At 53.9% G+C, this 21,030-nt stretch overlaps 1 protein-coding gene across 1 annotated transcript in view; it reads left to right on the top strand.

Moving 5' to 3' along the window:
• Positions 1 to 369: 369 nt before the first annotated feature.
• NECTIN1 (nectin cell adhesion molecule 1) overlaps positions 370 to 21,030 on the top strand; it is a 63,024-nt gene continuing 42,363 nt past the window's right edge. Inside the window, exon 1 of the mRNA XM_053594953.1 lies at positions 370 to 502. Coding sequence (XP_053450928.1) covers positions 424 to 502 — 79 coding nt within the window. The 5' untranslated portion in view covers positions 370 to 423. The remainder of the gene's footprint in view (positions 503 to 21,030) is intronic.

Below are 21,030 nucleotides of genomic sequence, written 5' to 3'. Positions count from 1 at the left end.
GCCATGGACGCCTGCAAGTTGGAGCCGAGCGGGAGGGTGTGAGCGCGCCGGGGGCCGAGAGCCCGCGCTGGGCAGCCGGGCGCGCCGGGGGTGGGTCCCTCTCCCCAACCCAGCTCTGCGTGGAGGAAGAGGGCGGGGACCGGCGCGAGGAGGAGAGCGGAGGCGGCGGAGGGGCATGACTCGTGCAACTTGCGGCGGGCATCTGCCGAGCCTCTGAGCCGGCGGCGGCCCGGGGCCCGGACTGCGGCCGCGCGGATCCCACCCAGCCCACCCCGCCTACCCCGCCCCGGCCGACGGCTGCGGCTGACCTGGATCCTCCGAGCGCCCGCCGGCCGCCAGCGATCCGCCCTAGTCTTCCGGGCTGGTTTGTGGAGCGCGAGGAGCACGCTCCTCGCCACCCCGTCGCCCGACCCCCGGCCCCCGATGGCTCGGATGGGGCTTGCGGGCGCCGCTGGACGCTGGTGGGGACTGGCTCTCGGCTTGACTGCGTTCTTCCTCCCAGGTAAGCGCGTACACTTCTGCCCCTCCCCGCACCCCCTTCAGTGCCTCCCCGGGGCTGCGAGCTGGATGGCGGGCACGACTGGGTTGTACGAAGTGAAAAGAGCCAGAAAAGTTGGGTCACGGCTCGGGTAAAGGGTGGTGGGAAGTAGCAGGTCGGAGAAGGAGGCTGAGGAGCCGAACAGCCCGCCCTGCAGGGAAGCAGTCGGATGCACGTCTCTATGTAGCAAGAAAGCACTTTCTCCGCTCAGTTCTTCCCAAAAATAATAATATGTAATAGCGTTCTATTTATTTAATAACTGCCTCTCAGCTCGGGAAGCAGTTTGGAAACACTGCATGTTACATAAATGCAAATAATCACCGTAATCACCTTCTCGGGGTATGAGACAACAGCTCCAGGGGGAAGGCGTCAGTCTCGGAGCCGGTGGGCTGTGGGTTGGAAGGACGGCAGGGGGGCTTCGTTTTTCAGCCAGCCCCTTTGCCACAAGGTTTCGGGCGCTCAGGCCTCACGTCGCCCCTCCGCGGGCGCGGAGAACCCGCTTCTGCGGCAGAGGCAGCTTGAGGCTCACCTGGTTTCTTTCCTGGAGGGTGAGGCGGGAGCCACCGGGGATCGCAACCTCCGGGCCTTGGTGCGGGACTGGGCTACTCCTCGGAACTCCACTCCCAGTTCGGAGGGCTCTCCCAGGGGGAGGCGCCACGGGCTTCGCGCCAGCCAGGTGGCTGCGTGACCCACTTTCCTGAGGGTTCCTGAGGGTGCCCCGCGTGTCCTTCCTCGAGGTACGAGCTGCCGGCAGCTGAGGGGTTAACCTCGCGCTCGACCCGGGGGTGGCCCACGGTGGCCCATTCTGACGGGTGGGGTGGTGGCAGAGGTTGGGACCGGCCCAGGCATATTGTGCTGGGGAATGAACTGGAAAATGCGTTTAGGAGGCAAATCTGACTGAGTACCCTCGCCTGGGTTTAACCCTTTGTGTCCCCAGGGAATCTGCTGGGTTTCTGCGATGACTGGTGACACCAACCTGGGGGGGAGGGGGGGTTAGAAAGAAACATGACACAGCCTCCAGCCTGGGGAGGTGGTGGTGATTGGAGCATGCGGTCCTCAACTTGGGGTGGCAGGTTAGAGGGTCAGTACAGAAACCAGCATCCTTATCTGGGGCAAGAACATTAGATCCCAAGAGCCTGCTAGGTTGCAGACCAGCCAAGCAGTTTATCAGCAAAGGATCGGCCTGGCTGCCCAGTTGTGGCTGGTGCACTCCTGGAAGGCAAGAACCTGGCCTCATTCACTTCTGTGCTCCTCTGGCCAGCTAGCTCTCCCTGAGTGGTGGATGGCAGGGAAGCCGTTTGTGAAAGCCAGTGCTGGGGTGCCTCCACCTCTACAGCCAGGGGTGCTGCCCTGCTGGATGGGGGGTGGGGGGGTCAGGGGAAATTCCAGGGCTCACTGGCGTCACTGCCTACTTCCCAGGGACAAGACTGAGCCCCTCTCCTGGAGGGTGGTCTTGGTGAGACTGAGAGGTGGTCACCTGACGCTGGACTGTGTGGGAAGCCTGCCAGAGACACAGAAGCTGGGGCTCTAGGATGTGCCTGACTACCAGGGTTTGGGCTTCTGGGAACCCTTCAGTTCTGTGTGTCTACATCTGAAACTCACCGAAAGGAGAGCTTTCCCGGAGTCTTGGTTGGTCCAGCACACTAGGGGTTAATCTAATCCTGGGATGGACAAAGGGTGGAAAGGTTTGGAGGAGGGGGAAGGAACTCACCCCATTCTCCTCTCTTTTTGTTATTCTCTGTCCCTTGCTTTGTGATTAATTCCTTCATCTGGGGGCTGGAAGTCTGCTGTTCTCTACCCACTCAGGAATTGGGGCCTGGGAGGTGACACTCACCTGGCTCAAGGTGGCCACTCCCTCTGCCAAAAACCAAGATAGGGGGGTGGGGTACAGAGAAGGGAAGCAAGCTGAGACAGGCACTTAATAAGTGCTCTTCCATTGATTGTAATTGATGGATGTGTAGCATCCGACACAGCCGAAGTTCCCGCACCTGCCAAGCTCCTCAGCCCCTGGGCTCCTGGGGCCTCCTCTGCTTGCTTACTCTGGGGTCCATTGTGAAGGGAGGCGAGTGTATAAGGTTGTGCCCAGTCTGACACTTGGAGGGAGGCCAGTAGACCCAGAAGTTGACAGCCCACGCCCCACTTTGAACCACCCATGGCTTCCTCCTAATTGCCTGCAACTGCGTCTCCCTAGGGACTTGTCAGTCTGATGCTCTTTTCTGGGTTCTCTTGGGCTGTGACAGGGAGCCTGGGGATGGTGGTGATGAGGAAAGGACAAGGGAGGAGCCCTGTAAGTGGGATGGCCTTCATGGCCCCCAGCTTCAAAACACTCCCAATCTGGCTACTGAAATGTAAACACAGAAGTATTTTTTCAACAACACAGACTTCACCAGGCCGGATAGTGAGGCCCCACAAGCCTCTGTTTCCTGAGATGATAATCTGTGACCCCCTCCTGTTAATGTAGAGGAGAGGGTCAGGGGGGCATGAGAGCTGCATCCCCAAGAGGGACAGAGAGCCAAGGAGGGGGCAGAGAACCTTCCTGAGAAGCAGGTGCGCTGAGCCAGTGTCCCAGCTCTACCACACCCTCCCTAATTGGCTTCCCCACATCTTTTGTCTGGAAGGAGAACACTCACCTCAGGTGTCATGCACACCCTTGGAAGACCTGTCAGGTCACAGCTCACCCCTCTTTGCAGTCTGTGCAGAGCTCACTGTCATGGTGTTTTCCTTTGAAACTCTGAGTGTCAGGGCTGTTGGATTATTTTCTTTCCTCTCTCCCTATTTCTCATAGACAGGAGTGTGCTTAGGCTTGCCAGGCAGGGCTTTATGGCAAACACAATTCTGTTGGCCTGAGGTTTGCAGAATGTGTAAAGGGGAATAACCTCACCTGTTTATAAAGCAGCACTGTGGAGTGTCTCAGAATCTGATTCTAAGCCTCATAGTCAGGGCTAAAAAGGAGAAGACACTGCAGAGCTTGGGTCCCACTGCCCTGGCTGAGTGACTTAAGAAGGTGACTCTTGAACTTGAATTTCGGAGCATGTAGGACAGGTAACCAGCCCCTTGTTGCATGATGCTGGCTGAGTCCAGAGGTATTATCAGTTCCCTCTTAGCCACTCAGCCTTGCACAATGACTCCTTCTCAGCCACTGCCTGGCCTCTGGACCTAGTTGTATGCTGCCAGGATGGTTATACCTGCCAGAACCCTAGTGCTGACAGCTGAGTGGGCCAGGCTGGAGGGGTAGAGGGTCCCCGTTACTGTGTCTATGATACTGCCATTGTTTAGCAGCTGACTAATGTTCATTGTTCAGCACAAACAGAAAACACCCAAGGGAGGTGTGAATGTATCTTCAATTTTTCTGATTGTATCTTTTCCTGGTTAACCTGGTAAATTGAATGCCTCCTACCTGGGGGAGGGGCACAGGAGCCGTATCTGCATATTCACCTGTTTTGTTGATTTTTTTTTTTTTTGTAACTTTGAACATTAGCCAGCCAGCCTACCAAGCTAGAATGGACATTAGCCTGTTGTGGAACTTACAGTATAAAATTTCTAACAGTCTGAATATGGTCTCACTTTTGGAATGAATGTGTGTACACACGTGTATAGGGCTTTGTGTGTTTGTGTTGGCAATCTGCAACCCACTGTGCTTGTGCAGATCTGTGAGGACAAGGCTCAAGAGGTGTGTGTACTTGTATCTGTGGGTCACTATGGGACTAGGGCCATAAATATATAACAATGTATGTTCACATGTAACTGACTTCCTATAGCTTTCTGACTAGGATTTTGTGAGTGGTTCTGAGACTCAATAATGCCTGTGCTTATATCAGAGTGTCAGGGTGATGGTGGGAGGAGACCCAGGATTTGCCCTTGGTCAGCTCCTTCCAGGACATGCTGCTTGGATCCTCTGGGAGGTGGCGAGCCTAGATGTTGCTTCTTTTTTCTGTTCTGCCCTTGGCTTTAGGCTAGGCCTCTGCATCCTCACAGGGAAATGCTGAAGACCTTGACAATACCTGGAGAGACTTTTCTTACTTGTCAGCAGCATTCTGTTACCTTCCTGGCAAAAAGAGCAGAGCTGGAACCTGGTGTGAACTGGGGCTGGCCTGCCCCAGAGGTCCTCAGAAGCCCTGAACGGCTGGGAGGAGCTGAGGCCCAGGGGAGATAGGTTTCCAACTTCTAATTTGGCTTCTGTGCTTCCTACATGGGTACTTGGGGGGAAATCATGATATGTGTTGGGGGTGGGGAGCCTATTCTGGACATTTTAAAAGTGGGCATGAATGCTTTGGTCCCTCATGAGCAGGGCCATATAGGTGCCCAGGTCAATAACATATGTGTGCCTGGAATCACCCTGAGTTCCACGCAGCAGAAAGCAAGAGTACCTTGTAGGGAAAGGAAGTAGAAATGAGGGGCAAGGATTGGGGAAGAGGGTAATCCCAGGAGCCCAGCAGCCTGTGCCCAAACCCAGCTGGAAAACATGTCCCCTGTGATGCCCCCCACCCCCACCGCCCCGCCCGCTTCCATAGAGACCAGGTCTGCAGAGCCAGCAGCAGATGTGCTGGCTGGGGTAGGAGGTAACTTAAGATCTGAGCAGGGATCACCTTGCCCAGGGGATGCCCTGAGCTGGAGATAACACCCTTTAGTCTAGTTAACCCTTTAAGCTCTGGGTTCTCTGGTGCCATTTGGGGCTGGGGAATGGTAAAAGAGAAGAGCTATGAGAAAACGCAACAATCCTAATATCTGAACCCTGACCCACATGGAGAGATGAACTCAGTGCAACAGGAGAGTCTCAGGCAGGACAGAAAGAAATACTTTCTGACAGCAGATTGTAGGATCCTCAGGGCAATGGATAATCCCAGCTTTATCTGGGTGAGAGTGGGGAGAGGGAATAGGTATGTATTCTTGGAGGCTCTTGCCTTTCAGAGATTCCCAGGGAAGGGCAGAGCAGCAGTGGTCCCAGGCCCTAGTTGAGAAAGAGCAGCAGCTAGCTCAGTTTCTCTCCCCACAACCTGGTGGTTGCCCCATCCTGGCAGCTCAGCATAGTGAGATCACAAAGTGGGGCCAGTTGGACCAGGTTCGAATCCCAGCTCTACCAGTCATTAACCAGGTGAGCTTGGTTAAAGCACTTTGTAGGCCTCAGTTGTCTCATCTGTAAGATGGGTTTTTGTTATTATGGATTTCCAAAGAGGTTGTGAAAGGTGTGATTGAGAATGTGTAGAAAGTGCCTTAGCACATTGCTAAGCACATGAGAACATGCGGTGAAGTGTAACTTCTCCTCTTCCCTGTCCCTGTCCTCTGAATGGTGCTGGCCTTATGCTCTCTTGAGAATGAGCCATTCAGCTGCCTGCCCACTGCTAACCTCAATTCCCATGTCTTCAACCAGGTGCTGCTCAGAAAGTGAGTCCCTGCCCGCTATTTGGGGGCAACCCTGGGAGCTCAGGTGGCTCAGGCACCCACACAGGCTCAGCCATGGTGGTCAAATATGACACAGGCAGCAGGTGCCGTGCGGCCTTTGTTCTGTAGCATATCACCGAGGGCTCTCCCAGCACCTGCTCGCTCCCTGGCTGCAGCCCAGCCGGGGCACCATTGCCCATCTGGATGCTTGCTGTGGCAGCCTGGGTCTAGCAGGGAGGGCCTGGGATTTAGCCCCTGCCTTCCTTCAAACTTCCACATTTGAGGAGAGGGTGGGCAATAGGACCACCCACTTACCCAGTGAGATGATACCAGTCAACTAGGCAAAGAATCCTCCTGGGTTCACCACCTTCTCACCGGCAGAAAGTCCTTCCTGTTTCTCCTGTTGCAGACTGAATCCTTTCACAGCTTTGTGATAATACTGTTTGTGGCACTCTTTCCAGCCCACAGTTTCAGATGAGCCTCTCAGTGACCCAGTGTGAATGGCATTAGCACGAGTATTACTTCCGTTTTAGAGATGAGGAAGATGAGACTTAGGGTTAGTAACTCGCTCACCATCTCGCACCATTGTGGCTGAGTTTGATGCCAGTTTGGGTTTCCTGACTGCAAATCTAGTACATCAGGAAGATGAAATGAACTGGGATGGACAGAGAAGAGGTGAGCTGGGCACAATAGAATGTGTCCACGAGGTGGTCCTTCTCTTTGCCAGCCATCTCCAGCCTACACTCTCCCCCAACCAGCCAGAGCATGGGGCTCCCCAGAGATGTGAGGAGTAAATGAGGATAGTGGTTGGAGGTTGGCCTCCCAGCCAGAGCTGACCGTAAAGCCCAGCCTGGCACAAAGTATGGGATGCCTAACAGCTGCAGAGAGAGGGGGAGTGGTGTCCTGGATACTAAAGCATCTCCTCCTAGTAATCTGGGCTGAGACATGGGCAGGGCCCCGGACTTGTGAGCAGAGCCCCAGGGCACGGGCAGCCCAGGGCCAGGGTGTAGGCCTGGCCCAGGGGCACAGAGCAGGTGTTCAGAAAGCATCGTGGACTAGACAGAGCAGCAGAGATGCAAAAGGGGGACATGGACTCTCCCAGGCCAACCCCGCCCCCTTTGGTCTGCGCAGACCCATTTCATTCCCAGTTTATGAGGAGTCTCATTACCAAGCCACAGACAATAAAACCCGCCTGGCTACTCTGGCCCGGATCTCATTAGAAGACATTAGTTCCGCTGGCTGGTGGCTCCATTGGGACACAGTTGCAGGCGTGGCCCTGGCAGCAAAACAGGCCAGTGGCCATAGGCACAAGAATGTCCCACTGGGGGTCTGAGTTCACTCAGTGGGCTTAAATGGAATCCCTCCCTCCAAAGTCCTGGAATGAGTGCTCCCCAGAACTGGAAACTCAGGGTCCCTCCTGCCTACTCAGACTCTTAGTTCTGCCCCCTGCCTGAAATGGAGAAGGGCCCAGCTCCCTCCGGGGCTGTTGTGAGGAGTCTGCCTTCTCTGGGAAGAGCGGGCTAGGAAGCACAGCAAATTGTCATTCTGTGAAGGAGGGCCCTTGAGGATGGGCAACAGCACACCCACCCACACCCCGACATCTGGAGGTGCTCTGAGAGATAGCCTAGCAGCAGAGATGGAGCCTGGAGTCCTGACAGTGGCCTTGGCCTGAATCTTTGGCCATCTTTCCATCTAAAAAGCGGGGATAGGGACCTGGGGACCCTATAGTGGAAGCATTCCCTGTCACCTGGAGATGGAGTTCCACCGAAGGCTGAAAGAACCAGCCACTACCAAGAGCTAGCCGGTAGCTCTGGCAGGGGTTGGTTCCCTGTCCCACCCTTCCCCAAGGTTGAGTACCTTGTTCAACCCTCTGTGGTAGAGCCTTGCATTCCATCTTGGGGTCCTTCCCATGATAGATGGGACTCTCTGCTTGGTTTCCTCCCCTGCAATGCTGCATACCTGCTGGTCACCAGCATACCACCACAGCTCAAAGGATGTCACCATGAGAAACAAGATGAGCAGAGAGGCAACTATGCCCTGCTCGTTGCCCCAGGCTTGTGGAGGAAAGCGAAAGCCCAGAAAGCTGGTTCTTAGCACACACAGGATATTCATTATGCTCCGGAGGGGGGTGGGAGGTGAGGGGAACACGGGTGCGCCACACTTTAGCAGGTGAGATCATGTGCCCACCAAATGAATCAGCGAAGATGAGAACACCAGTATGTTTGGGCAGTCACAAGTCAGCTCTGAAGAAAAAGGAACTGAAGGGCTGTACCAGCCTAAGGAGTTTCCCTTGCAGTGACTGCTAGCAGCTGGCCTGGGGCACACACCCCAAGTGGGCCCCGGGGGCAGCTGCCCTGAGCTCTGCTTCTTGCACCCCAAGCACCCCCTCCCTCAATCCCAGTGTCTTGTGGGCACATACCGTCAGCTGCTAGGACAAGGGTAGTGGAGAGGTGCCTCTGAGCCCAGCTGCCTTGCCACTACATCATGTGAGTCTCACAGCAGGGGAGCCTGGTGGCAGCATCCTCATTGTAAGCAGTAGCCCCTGGCCTAAGTCCCGGCTCCAGTCTGCCCACACTGCTTTTTGGATGCGTAAACCTACAGCAAATCTGAGAAGAACACCACAGGCCCAGGAGTGTTGGACAGCTGCCCCTCCCTGGCTCCTCTCCCACCCACCGCCTCCCCTTGCACCCCTTGTTCATTCCCAGTGCTTTCCCACCTCAGGGCCTTTGCGCAGGGTTGTTCCCCCACATTCTTCCCTGTTTCCCATAAATACTATGAATACTATTGTCATTGGGGGGGCTCCTACTATCTTTCGGGGTGAGACTAGAGACAGGTGTAGTAGTTTTCCTGAGAGAAAATCTGCCTACGACTCCCCCAGCCGGTGTTCCCGGGCTAGTAGGTGTTCCCAGCCTAGCCCCAGATCCTGGGTGGGTCCAGGGCTCAGGAAGCTGATCCTCTGCCAGAGCCTGTTCTAAGCTTCTAGAAGGTTTCAGTCTCTCATGCCCTCACCCAGAGATCCCAAAAGATGGCCAGGGAGGAGCCCTTACCTGGGAGTGGGGATGGCACAAGGATTTAGGGTGTTCACTTGTGCCGCCTGCTTTGATCTCCTGGGATGAAAGTGCTGGTGCTTCCTCTGCCTCAGGCAGGCTCAGGACAGGGAGCTAGGGACAGAGTCGGCTCATCCTGAGCCCAGACATCCTTCGCCTTGCAGTGGAGGTAGAAAACCCTCCCAGGAAAAAAAGATAAACCCGCAGAAAAATCAAAACCCTTTCCCAGTGTTGTGGCTATGAGTTGACTCCAGATCCTCCACGTGCAGACTGTCCTCCCAAGGGTCACACGGGGCCAATGCTCCTCCCAGCACAACATGACCCTGAAGGTCACCATGCGGGCTGAGGCCTCACAGACTCCCTTGCTTAATTAGGAAGGTAACTCCACTGCAAAACAGTCATCTGATCTGTTTCGACGCCAAAGAGAAATTCCTCCTAGACCCTCTGCTGTTCTAGATTATCCATGCTCCATTAGCTTGAATTACCGCACGGCCTCTGTGGCCCGGACACAAGCCAGAGCTATGCTAGCAGGTCCTGGGGCTGCATCTGCCTAGCACCCAGGAAGTGCTTAAAAGCAACAGGAGGAAGGCAGGTTTAGGACCTGCCTGACTCCCGAGCAAAGCTAAGCCTTTGGAGCACAAAGGGACCACATTGCCCAGAGCCCACTGCTCCAGGACCTGCAGGTGCCTGTAGGTGTCTGCCTGGGCTCTAGATCCCACCCACTTTATGCCACTCTTCTCTACCCCCTGGGGCCAAGCCTTGGAGGGTTTGAATCAATGGCAGAGGCTTTCTGCACCAGCTCCTGTGTATAAATTGAAGCAGAGGCAGGGACAGGCATCTCCCTGAGTGTAAATAAGATTGGAGTGGAGCAGCCACACTGCACTGGATTATTATATGATGACTGCCCACCTCCCCCGCCCCCTGAACTATCCTTGATCTCATTGGCCTAGATTGCTGCATCTCTCAGAATGATGGAGGGGCTGCCTCTTCCTTCCCAGGCAGGGCAGCTAGCTCTGCTACCTTCCCTCCCCGCTGGCCCCTTCCCAGATTTATTCCCTGTGTTTATGGTACCCAGAGAGTAATCAGTGTCCTGGGCCAGCCAGGCGCTCTGATTATCTCTGCTGGCTTGATGGATGGGCTTCGGGGGAACTTAAGTGACAGGCCCTGCTCTCTGCGCCTGCCTCTGCCCTGGCCACAGCACCCTTCTCAGCTCTCCAGTTGGCCTTGGGGTCAGTGCCACAGGGGACAGTGACAAAGGAGGAGGGGACACAGCGACTGTCGTTGGCACCCACCTCTCCTTGCTGCTGCAGGTCTCTCAGGACTCCCCCATCCTCCTCTGCTCAGAAACACCCTTCCCAGGAGTTATCCCCTGGTGGCCCTCTCTCATCACTGCATCGCTCCCGTCCCCTCAGCAGTTGTGTGCACAGTTTGCGCTATAATGATAATCTGTGCTGGTTTATGTGTTTCTTTACAAGCGTTTTTATGTCCTCTGTGTATGAGAGCGGTTTATGGTGTGTGTGTGTGTGTGTGCGTGCGTGAGGTCACATGCTATGTGTGTACGTGCTCCTGATTAGATAGGCTCTGATTGCATCTTCTCCCCAACAGAGGTAGGGGCTCTCACCCAGCTCCTGGGCATGGGGGGGCACAGAGGGAGGCAACCTAAGATGGTGACTGTCCAGGCAGGGTCTACACTGCCCTTCAGCCACCAGAGAGAGCTGGCGAAGGTTGGTCTTAGGAAATTGTTTTGTCTATAGGATCACAAACAGCTAGTTAGTTTGACTCTTTTTTTTTCCCTTCTAAATTGGCTGAATCCACTGGTTATTTTGGAGCCAAACGTTCTCAGCCTTTTATGACTTACCTGTGTTGGTGTGTACATCTGCATCTTCCAAAACTCCACTTCCCTTGGCTGTGCAGGGGTGATGAGCTAATGGAAGGCTAAAAGAGGTAAATAATGCACACGGTGTGCTTAGGACAGGGCTGGATCCAGAGCAGGTCCTCACACCCCTGGACTGCTGCTCCCCCGGACCCTGAGTCTACAGGGAGTGTCCATTCCTGGGGCTGGGGTGGTTCTGCAGGTGGTCAACAGGCGGAGGGCACATCAGGAGCTCAGGGCCCTAGACTCCTGAAGATCTACCCAAGCCACAGATGATCACCTGGGCCGGCCATCATGTCCTCCTCTCTTAAAAATGGTAGTTGGAAGCAAGAGTTAGACTCAAAGTGTGGGATTCTGGTCCCCTAGTTACCCTGTGCTAGCCCATGTGGGAAACCCTCTGCCCTGGGTGTGTTGTGGGAGAGGCAGGCACATAAATTCCTGCGTTCATTCCACACAGGGCTGTGCTGGGACCCTGTGGGTCAGGCTGGCATAGGCTCCTCACTTTCCCTAAGCCATGATGCTAGGCAGAGGACTGTGTTCTCCTTCACCATCCAAAGGTGTGTTAAACACCTGAGTCTGCTCGTTCCCCTCCTAGACCCAGGTCTGGAAAGAGCCTCCCAGCTGGGCCCACAGCCGAAGGTACATCCCTGCCCTGCAGGGAGTAAGTCAGAGAATCCTAGAGCCTCAGCAGTTGGAAGGGAAATCAAATAATAGAACACCCCTTGGCTTCATAAAACCCCTTAACCACACCCCTACCAGCTGGTTGTCATCCAGCTGCAACGTGAATACCTCCAGTGACAGGGAACTCACCAACCTCCATGGAAGCCGGACTGCCCTGAGGGCCCAGCACTGAGCTGAGATCTGCAGGCGTGGTCCTGGTTCGAGTTGGAAGCCAGTGGAGCACATCTGATCTCACACATGACCTTCCAGGCATTGACAGACAGCCCCGGCCCCCTCTGAGTCTCACACCCACCAGATCGTTGGTGTCCCCTTCAGAGTCCCAGAAACAGGTGTGCTGCTCAAAGTTGAACCTGGGCTCCTGGTGGGAGCTGACCAGTCCGGGAATTTGGGCCTAGGCTGCCCCAGCACTGCAGCTATCTAAGATCTGGGAGGCTGGGGGTGGGTTGGCTGTCTTCCTGTCCCCTCCCTCCCCGTGCCTCACCTTTTCCCAGTCCTATTCCCTTCCCATCCCTGTTTTCTTTTGGATTAATGATAAATTTCAGTGAAATACCTGCTTATCTCCAGTGAGAGTTAAAGGATTATGTCAGTGATAGGAGAGAGGGGATGGGGAGAGGGAGCATATTACAGAAGGACAGAGCACCAAGGGGACGTCAGGAAGGGCAGAGGACAGCTGGATGGTGGGGCAGGACCCTCCACCTGCACCAGTTCACCCTGGAGGAGGGTTGGGCTGCACTCCCCTCCTGCTGGTGCTGTCATGGGGGGATAGATTCAGGGCCACCATGCAAGGAGAAGCCTCACAGGGACCCTACACATGAGGTGATCTCCTCATGTTGTCACCCAGGGGTGCTGCATAACAGAGTGCAGCAGCTCTGTGGCATCTTCTGGCTCTGGGAGGGCAAGCCATGGCATGTGGCAGGGCTGGGCACTGCACTTTTTGGTGTCTGGCTACAGAGGCTGATTCTGCATTCGGGAGTCCAGGGCCACCCCCACAAGCTGTTTAGGAGTACCGTTCCCTTTAACCTAAGGGAACTCAGAGGCCTCCTTCCTAAACACCAAGAGATGGGATCATTCCTGACCTGTGCCCCCAAAGCCCAGGTGGCTCTGTCTGGAGCTTTGTCTCTGAAGCCCCCAGCCTAGCTGCTCCTTCCCACCCTAGACTGCTCAGCCCAGGACTATGGCACCAGACAGTGCCTATCAGGGCCTCCTGCTTCTCCCCTGCTGGCACCTCCATCCCTTTGCCAAACCCCAGGGCTGAGCAGGGACAGAGGAGGGCTGAGCCACCCTGCAGCAGGTAGGGGTGGAAGGGATTGGAAGTGGAGAGGGGTGCATCTTAAGCACATGGCTGTCTTCCAGGTCACCCAGGCCAAGCTTCTGACCTGCCCCAGATAACAGTTTCAATCATTATCTGCCCCCCGCCCATCCCTGGGCTTACAAGTTGGGGGTGGGATTCCATGGCAGCAGCCACAGGCAGATAAGGGCCACCAAGGCCAGGCAGAGACTGGGGGAGAAGAGGGAGGCAGGGACTGGAGGGGCTTCAACACCAATGACGGATGATGGGGGGAGGCAGAAATTAGGCCCTTCAGTCCAGAAGTCTAGCTGGTTAATAATTAGTAATTCTGGTTAATGGGTATTAATGTTTTTTCCCCAATTTCAGTTTCACTCCCCACCAACTCTGCAGATCTTTCTAGTCTCTGCCTAGGCTTCAAAAAAGAAGCCCCACCCCCACTCCTGCCTTGGGCTGACACCTCCCAGGCGAGATTTGCCCTGTCTCTCCCTTGCCCCTCCTGGGCCTCTCCCCCTCCCCCAACTGGTTTCTAGTCTCCAGAGCCAGCATGGTGTTTAATCTCTTGGAGAGATTAGTGGCCTGCTTTCGAAGTCCTCCCCCACAGGCTGTCTGGATGCCCCTAGATACTCCCTGCTGGAAGGGCAGGCCCATGGCCACCCCAGAGATGCTACCCCAGAGGCCATCCCCATACGCCCTCCTTGGAAGTGCCACCTGTCCCCAGTGGCTCCACTTGCCTGGGCCCTTTCTGATGGCCAGGTGGTGTCAGGGCAACGCTGTGGGTGATGATTCCCTAATGCTTTATGTGAGATCAGCAGTCAACAGACGTTCTTTGGATATCTACTATGCACTAGGTACTAGGTTTCAGAAAAAATACTTAAAGCAACTGAAATTGGGGTTAAAGGCTGGTGTATATCAGGGGCATATGAAGACCCAGATTGACAGTTTAGGGTGAAAGTGGGTGGGGGTACATGTCCCTGAGGTTCAGCATTTTTCATCTCTAACTCCAGGAAACTTCTGGTTAGAGATTGTCCCAGTTTCTGTGCCTCTTGCTTGGGATCCTTGGTTCGATCTCATCCTGATGGCTGGCAGAACAGTTCTTTCTAAAGCAGTTTTGTTAAGCCTTGTTGGGGGTTGTGGGGGAGAGGGCAGAAGGAAAAAAGAGAACAGGGGGCACAGGTTGATAAAACAAACTGGGGTGCTCTCTCCTGTCTGCTCTGATTTTTTGCATGTGCTGGAACCAAGAACACAGTAGTGACGGACTGGCCTCAGAGCAGATGCGGTCTTGCCCCTGGGGCGATGCTTTGCACAGAGCTACAACACAGGCTGTGTTGGAGACACAAAGGGCCTGACCTAGGACAGTGACCTTGATTCTGAGACCTGGAGGTTAAGGAGGGGAGGGCTGGAGAGTGAACCAGACAGCTGAGGGAGGCCCAGATGTGAGCACACCTGGAAGAAGACCTGCACCTTCAGAGCCTGTGGATGGGGACAAGGCATGGGGACCAGGAAGGGCATGGGAGGATTGGAGGCTTAAGACAACAAACCCCCAATCTGTGCTCTCTGATTTCAGCCTGAACTATGTGCAGTCCAAGCTCAACACATCCAAAACCAACCTCGCCTTCCTCTTTCCAAGATACAGCCCTCCCCAGGCTCTTCCCATTTCTGTGATGGAACCCCGGCTGTGGCTCTTCCAACTTCCTCCCCTGCCTCAGTCCTTTTTATCATCCAGTTCTGCAGGATCCCTCCCCAGCCACTCAGCTTCCCTCAGGCTCTGGTACTAGCTTTCCTGGATGGCTCTCCCTGTTCCTGGGTGGGCTGCACACCACTGGCAGAACAAAAAAAGTCTGAGCATGTCACTCTCCTGCTCCAAAACCCTCATGGGCCCCCCAGTGCCCCTGACTTAAGTACAAACTCCAGGGCTTTTCAACACTGATGAGTCTTCACTGTGAGGCTGGGGCCTGCAGGGTGTGTAGCACCACCCCTGGCCTCTCCCAACCCCTATCATTCTACTTCCCTGCAATGTGACAATAAAAATTATCCTCAGATTTTGCTAAATGTCCCCCTGGGGGTGGGGGGTGGGTGCAAGGTATCTCCAGTTGAGAACCACTTATCTAGGCTTTAATTTTCCAAAGATACCTCCCACAACGTTATATGGGCATATTCTAGGTTCCAGCCCAAATTACCTACTCCCAGCTCCTGCAATGTATTCCTTTTTGCCCAACAATGCCTTTGTTCTTGCTGTCCCTTCTGCCTGGAGGGCCCTATTTCACAGGCTGCAAACTCCTACACATGCTTCAAAGCCCCAGACCTTGATTCCTGCTGATGACTGACCCTGAGCCCCAACACACTCACCTGTGAAATACCTGTTTCCCAAACAGCCCTTCCCAGGAGTTCTTCCCCCCAGCCCCCACTGCCATGTTGTTTACTACTTCTTTTCTCTCTTCCCTTCATCCTATTTACTGACCAATTTGAAGGTGAGGACTAAGCCTTAAAAATCTCTGTAGGCCCTAGCTCAGGGCCTTGTAGATGTCCCATAAACGTACAGTAAACCAATGGGAGCTGGCTGAATTCTCGACTCCAGTAAACTCTGAGGCTTCCTTCTTCTGTGCCCCTCTTCGTGGTTTGATGCATATTCAGCTTCTGATGTATCCCATTTTTCTGACACCTCCCCAACCCACCTCATTTTGTTTGCAGCAAACAAAATCTTTTATTTTCCCATTTATGAGTTTTGCTCACCATCTATGAATACCAGGAGGCCCTGCGGTTGCGTGTATGTGAAGTTGTGCGTGGATGTGTGGTTTCGTGGGTGGGTGCTGTGTGATGGCACATTTCTATGTGTGGGATGTTTTGTGTTTGAGTCAGAAATTGGTACCATCCACCCCGTGGCTTGTTCCAGGGTCTTCTCTTCCTCTAACTGCTCTACACTTATCCTGAGATTATCCCCTTCATAAGCCCTGACTTTTCACCCTCCCATGCCTTTGTTCTTGCTATTCCCTCTGCCTGGAGGGCCCTATTTCACTGGATGGCAAACTCCTATTCATGCTTCAAAGCCCAGAGAAATCTTATCTCCTTTGGAACACACTCTTCCTTCTAAATCTCCTTCCCAGATTCGTCATACCTGCCTGTATTGTCATGGCACTTTGTGACCACTCCTACCATAGCAGTGATCATGTTATTTAAGTTAATTTATCCTGTGTCTTCAAGGCTAAAGACTATACACTTCATGTGTGTGTCTTTATATCCCTGCTTACAGATACTTGGTAGATTCTTAGTACATATTTATTAAATGCAATAAATTGCTTCTTTTGTTTTCCAAAGATTTTCTTTGTACTGTGTTAAAAGTGTGTCTCTGTGTAATGACTTTGCTTAACCTTCCTGCGCTGAGCTGTGCGTCCCTGTGATTGTAAACACACGTACACACCTCAATGTTAAGTTGCGCGCGTCGGCCTGGGTGTACGTGTGCCCTATTTCAGTGCCTCTGGAAATCTGCAGCTGTGAACCCCCACTGTCACCCCTCCCCAGCTGACATCCCCTCAGCCTCCCTGTCCCCACCTTTGAGAACTGAAAGGGTAAGGGTGGGATCAGTGGGTGGTAGCCTCCCCCAGGCTGCTTTCTCCACCCACCTGAGGTCCCCTTTTCAGAATAGTGACCCCAGGTTTCCTATCCTTCCTGGGGACTGAGCCCTCTGCGGCCTAGTCATATCACACCCCCTTCCCTATCCATCTCTGCCCTGTTTAATTGGAATTTGGCTAGTGGAGACCATCTGTTCTATCCGGCCTGTTTCCATGACAACCAAGTGGCTTGAGACTGAGGTTTGTGATGAGAGAAGTGGCCTGGGGGATGCTGGGAAAGCAGCTAAGCCCTCCCCCTCAAGCCTGTTTGCCTGTCCCCCTCCTCTCTGTCCTGCCCTCACCCCCAGACCCACTCTCCTGCCCAACCCCAGGCCTTCTCTTCCCTGCTCCTGGGCTCTCTCCCTGCTTCTATTCACCAGTCCTTTCTGCCCTTGCAGCCTGGGGGCTGGCCATGCCCTCCTTCCCACATCTTCTGCCAGCCTCCCCTGGGATACTAGTATTCTCCCCCCCCCCCCGAGCCTGGTCACAGATACTCAGGACCCCCTAACACCGGAAAGACTCAGTCTTTACAGGGCAGCGATAGCTCCTTCTGAGCCTCTCCTGTGGGCCGTGCCCACCCCAGTCAGCAGAGTGCAGGGCATGCAGAAGAGCTCTGGCCGCCCCCCCCGTAGCTGGGGATCCCAAGATTCCAGGGGCTACCAGCCTCTGACGCACTGGGGGGTGTGTGAGGGTGTCTCTCTTATTTCTGGACACACGGTTCTGTTTTCATGGTGTTACTTTCTACTCTAATTTCCCCACCGATGGCAGAGCCTCAGCCTGCCTGCCCTATTACCAGGGGACCTTTCTGTCTTAAAAAGTAGGTGGTGTGGCTTGTCAGGTGGCCGACCTATCACGTGCAGGGTATGTGAGATATGTTGACTATGGGGAGGGGGGTGCTGCCTGGAATCAGCATTCCCGGGATCTCTCCAAGTGCCCCCACCCCCAGCAGAATCAGTCCCGGGTGGAGGAGGGAAGAAGGTCACTCTGAGGCTTCAGGAGGTTGTTGCTCGTAGCTGGGTACCCCAGGTCTGGGGGTGCTGCAGGCTGGCAGAGGTCTCCTGGTGGCCTGCCTGTCTTCGGGCTAGCTCCTCACCATCTGTTCTTCCTCGTGTACCTCTTTGTTCTGTTTTTATTGAGATATAATTCACATACCATAAAATTCACCCTCTTAAAGTGTATAATTCAGTGGCTTCCGTACATTCACAGAATTGTGCAGCCGCCGCCACCACCTACTCCAGACCATTTTCATCACTCATTAGTAGTCTCTGCCCATTTTCCCTCCCTCCCGGCCCCTGGCAGCCACTCATCTACTTTCTGTGACTGTGGATCTGCCTATTCTGGACATTTCATAAATGGAATCATACAGTATGTGGCCTTTTGTGACTGGCATTCTCCACTTAGCATTCCACGGGCCTCTTTCTAAAGCGCAGATGTGACTGTGTCACCACTTTGCTTAAAAGGCATCAGTGGCTCCCAGTTGCCTACAAGGTGAAGTTCAGACCCTTGTCTAATACAAAGCCCTTTTAAAATTGGCTCCCATCTCTCTCTCCATTCACCCACTATTCCCCGTGCCTCTGCCCCCAATAGCCAATGCTTTAACCACATCTGTGCTTTTATAGACACTCTTTCCTCTTCCTATTCCCGTGTGTGTGTGTGTGTGTGTGTGTGTAAGAAAGTGGGTTGGACTCTTGCTTATCCTGCAAGACCTCACCTCTTGTGTGATACCCCTGTCACCCTCAAAATCACTCCTTCTGAGCTCCCATTGCTTTGGGTTCCTACTTTAAAAAAACAAACAGCACTTATCACTTACTTGTTTTCATGCCTGGACCCCTGTTAGACTGAGATTCTAAAGACAAAGAAAATATCTTAGTCTTTCTTATTCCTGTCCCTACTGCCTCTTACCACTCCCAGTATCCCCTCCACCCCAAAGAAGCCAGCACCAAGGCCAGCACATGATATATGCATGGTAAAGCTTCATGAGTAAAAGTAGGGGAGGTAAACGTTCCAGCTGACGGATGTCCCAGCCCTGATTTGATCATTACTCTGTATACACATAAATGTCGCATGTATCCCCAAATATGTACAACTATGACATCGCAATAAAAAATTAAAAAATAAAACAAGGAGAATAGAAGAACCAGGGGATTTAATCTGAGAGAGGCAACCCTATAGAAGAATCTAAAAGAAGGAGAGGATTTAGCAACTTGGCATAGCAGAGAAACGTGGGTATGACAGGGTCTAGGAACCGCCTATATGGGCAGTCACTGGGGAGAGAAGGTGGAGAGGGGTCATGCCCTCAGCCTTACGGAGTGCCTCCTGCCTGGAAGGTTTGGAAGGGGTAGAAGCAGAATGGGGAACAGCCAGAAAAGAGAAAGTGAGGGTGACCTTTAGCCAGAAAAGAGGAGTGTGGTCCCAGCAGACAGAACAGCTTGTGCAAAGGCCCAGGGGCAAGCAAGAGCCAATTCCTAAAAGCTCCTGGCAGAACCCAGCAGGGGGCTGGGAGAGGGCAGCAGTGAGGCTGAGGAAGGAGCCCAGTTGCCCAGAGAGCTCTGTGTCAAGGTGAGGGTGGGACCTTTATACCTGTATCAAATGAAAACCTCCCATCCTGCAAGGGTCACTTAAGGATGGATGGCCTTTTCCCATCCTCCCCAGCCAGCAGGGGCTGCAGTTGTCCAACTGGCCTTGCCGGATGGAAACCACTGGAAAGCAATTCCTCTGAGGGCTGCAGGGATTTAGGCTCCTTGCCACGTGCTACCTTCATGCCCTTGGGCAACGCAGGCCAGCTCTCTGACCCCCAGTTTCTTCTCCTGTGAATACTGACCAACTAAGGATCAAAGTGGGATAATGATGCCAGCTCAGAGGGTTTTCATGGGGACTAAACGAGGTTCCATGTGGGAGTGCTGTGCATGGGCTGTGCCAGTGTTTGTCATGTGTCCTGTCGGTGCAAGGTGACTAAGTGAAGGAAAGAGAGGCCCAGGGTCTCTCTGGTTGGAAGGAGTCAGCAAGGTCCCTGTCCCCTGCCCTCTTTCATGCCATTGTGTTTTATGGCACTTCCAGGGCATCAAAAGCCCTGATGAAGCTGCACAGTTTCCACCCTTACTCCAGGTACAAGTGTACAGAGATCAGATATAGTGGTGCCTGGGGTGGGGGGGATTCTCCCTCTTTCTGGACACCAGCAGTTCTCAGAGCAAGGGAAAGTCAGCCCTTTCTGCTGCTGGTGGTGGGGGTGGGGGTACCATGGGGGTGGGCTCAAGGGCAAGGCCACAGCCTTCTCCCCTAAGAGTTACAGGAGCCACTGGCCCTGCCACAGTGGGATCCAGTTCCCAAGGAGGGTGCCAAACAGACCTTCTGCCCCTACAAAAACAAAGCCATCTAATTGCCTTTAATCTGGGGCTGTGGGTTCCCCTGGTGGTGGTGCTGAATAGTAAGGGGAGATAATATCTTTCCCTTTGAGTGAGAAGTTATTTGATCTCTGTGTGTCAGGGGTAAGCCTGTGCCGAGGGAAGAGGTGGGGACGGAAGGAAAGAGAGAGGAGTAAGGGCCTGGCTCCCGCCCGAGCACAGGCTGCCTCTGAGGGCTTTATTTCTCCCAATAATACTCATAAGTAAAGGGGAACAAGCATCTCTCTTGTCTTGGCTCAAGGCCATTGTTTTGTGCAGGGCTTCCTCATCACCCCTGCCCCTCCCACCTCCCTTTCAGGCCCAGGTTGGGAACACAGCCTGTGTGCGGTGGCAGTGGTAAGGATGAGGGGTAGGCGGGGTGTAGGCTGCCAGCTGTCCTGCCTGGAGGGGTAGGAGAGGTGAGCTCCACAGACCTGGTGCAGCCCCTGCCCCCAGCCTGCCTTTAGCCTTGGCTCTCCCTCCCCAACTCTACAGAGGCCACAAGATGCCCCAGCTGATTGCAGTCACCTCCTGCCCAGTCTGCCTGCACCACTCCCTACTATTTGTTCTCAGCAGTGTCTCCAATCTTGACAAAACACAACTCAGGTCATATCCCTCCACTCACACCTTCCAAGGCTTCCATCTGGCCCAGGGGAAGCCTGGGCCCTGCATCATCTGGCCCTCTGCATCTCTTCTGACCAGCTATACCGACCAAAGTCACCAGACCCCCTATCTGGAATGTTCTCTTCCCAGGTAGCCACATGGTTGGTACCCTTCCTTTGATTCTTTGCTCAAATGTCCCCTTCTCAGGCCTTCTCCGGCCACCCTTGATCTAAAATTGAATAATCCTGCACACACTTTATCTTATTTATTGTTTGCCATTGCTAGAACATAAGCTCCACAAGGACAGATTTTTTTTCTGTTTTGTTCGATTCTGATGCCCCAAACCCAAAATGTACTTAGTGACGTCAGTAATATTTTAATGAATAAATACCCCAATGGACAGCTGCTGCCTCCTGCTCACAGATACCCTCCCTGCACGTACACACACATCCATATACAAGCACACACAAGTCTCCTTGCAATTCCTGCTGCAGAAAGCCTGGTGAAGGGAGCCGTCCCTGATAAGCACACCCCGCAGTCCCCTCCCAGCCCATCAGGGCCTTTTCTGCCTGCAGGGCTTCACAGCGCCTTCTGGGTGCTCTCACCTAGACTTCTAGCACCCAGTGAAATCAGGGC

This window comes from Nycticebus coucang, chromosome 6 (assembly GCF_027406575.1).
Source record: "Nycticebus coucang isolate mNycCou1 chromosome 6, mNycCou1.pri, whole genome shotgun sequence".
Classification (NCBI taxonomy): domain Eukaryota; kingdom Metazoa; phylum Chordata; class Mammalia; order Primates; family Lorisidae; genus Nycticebus; species Nycticebus coucang.
The sequence above is the reverse complement of the archived record's forward strand: the minus strand, read 5'-3'. Positions and strand labels throughout refer to the sequence as shown.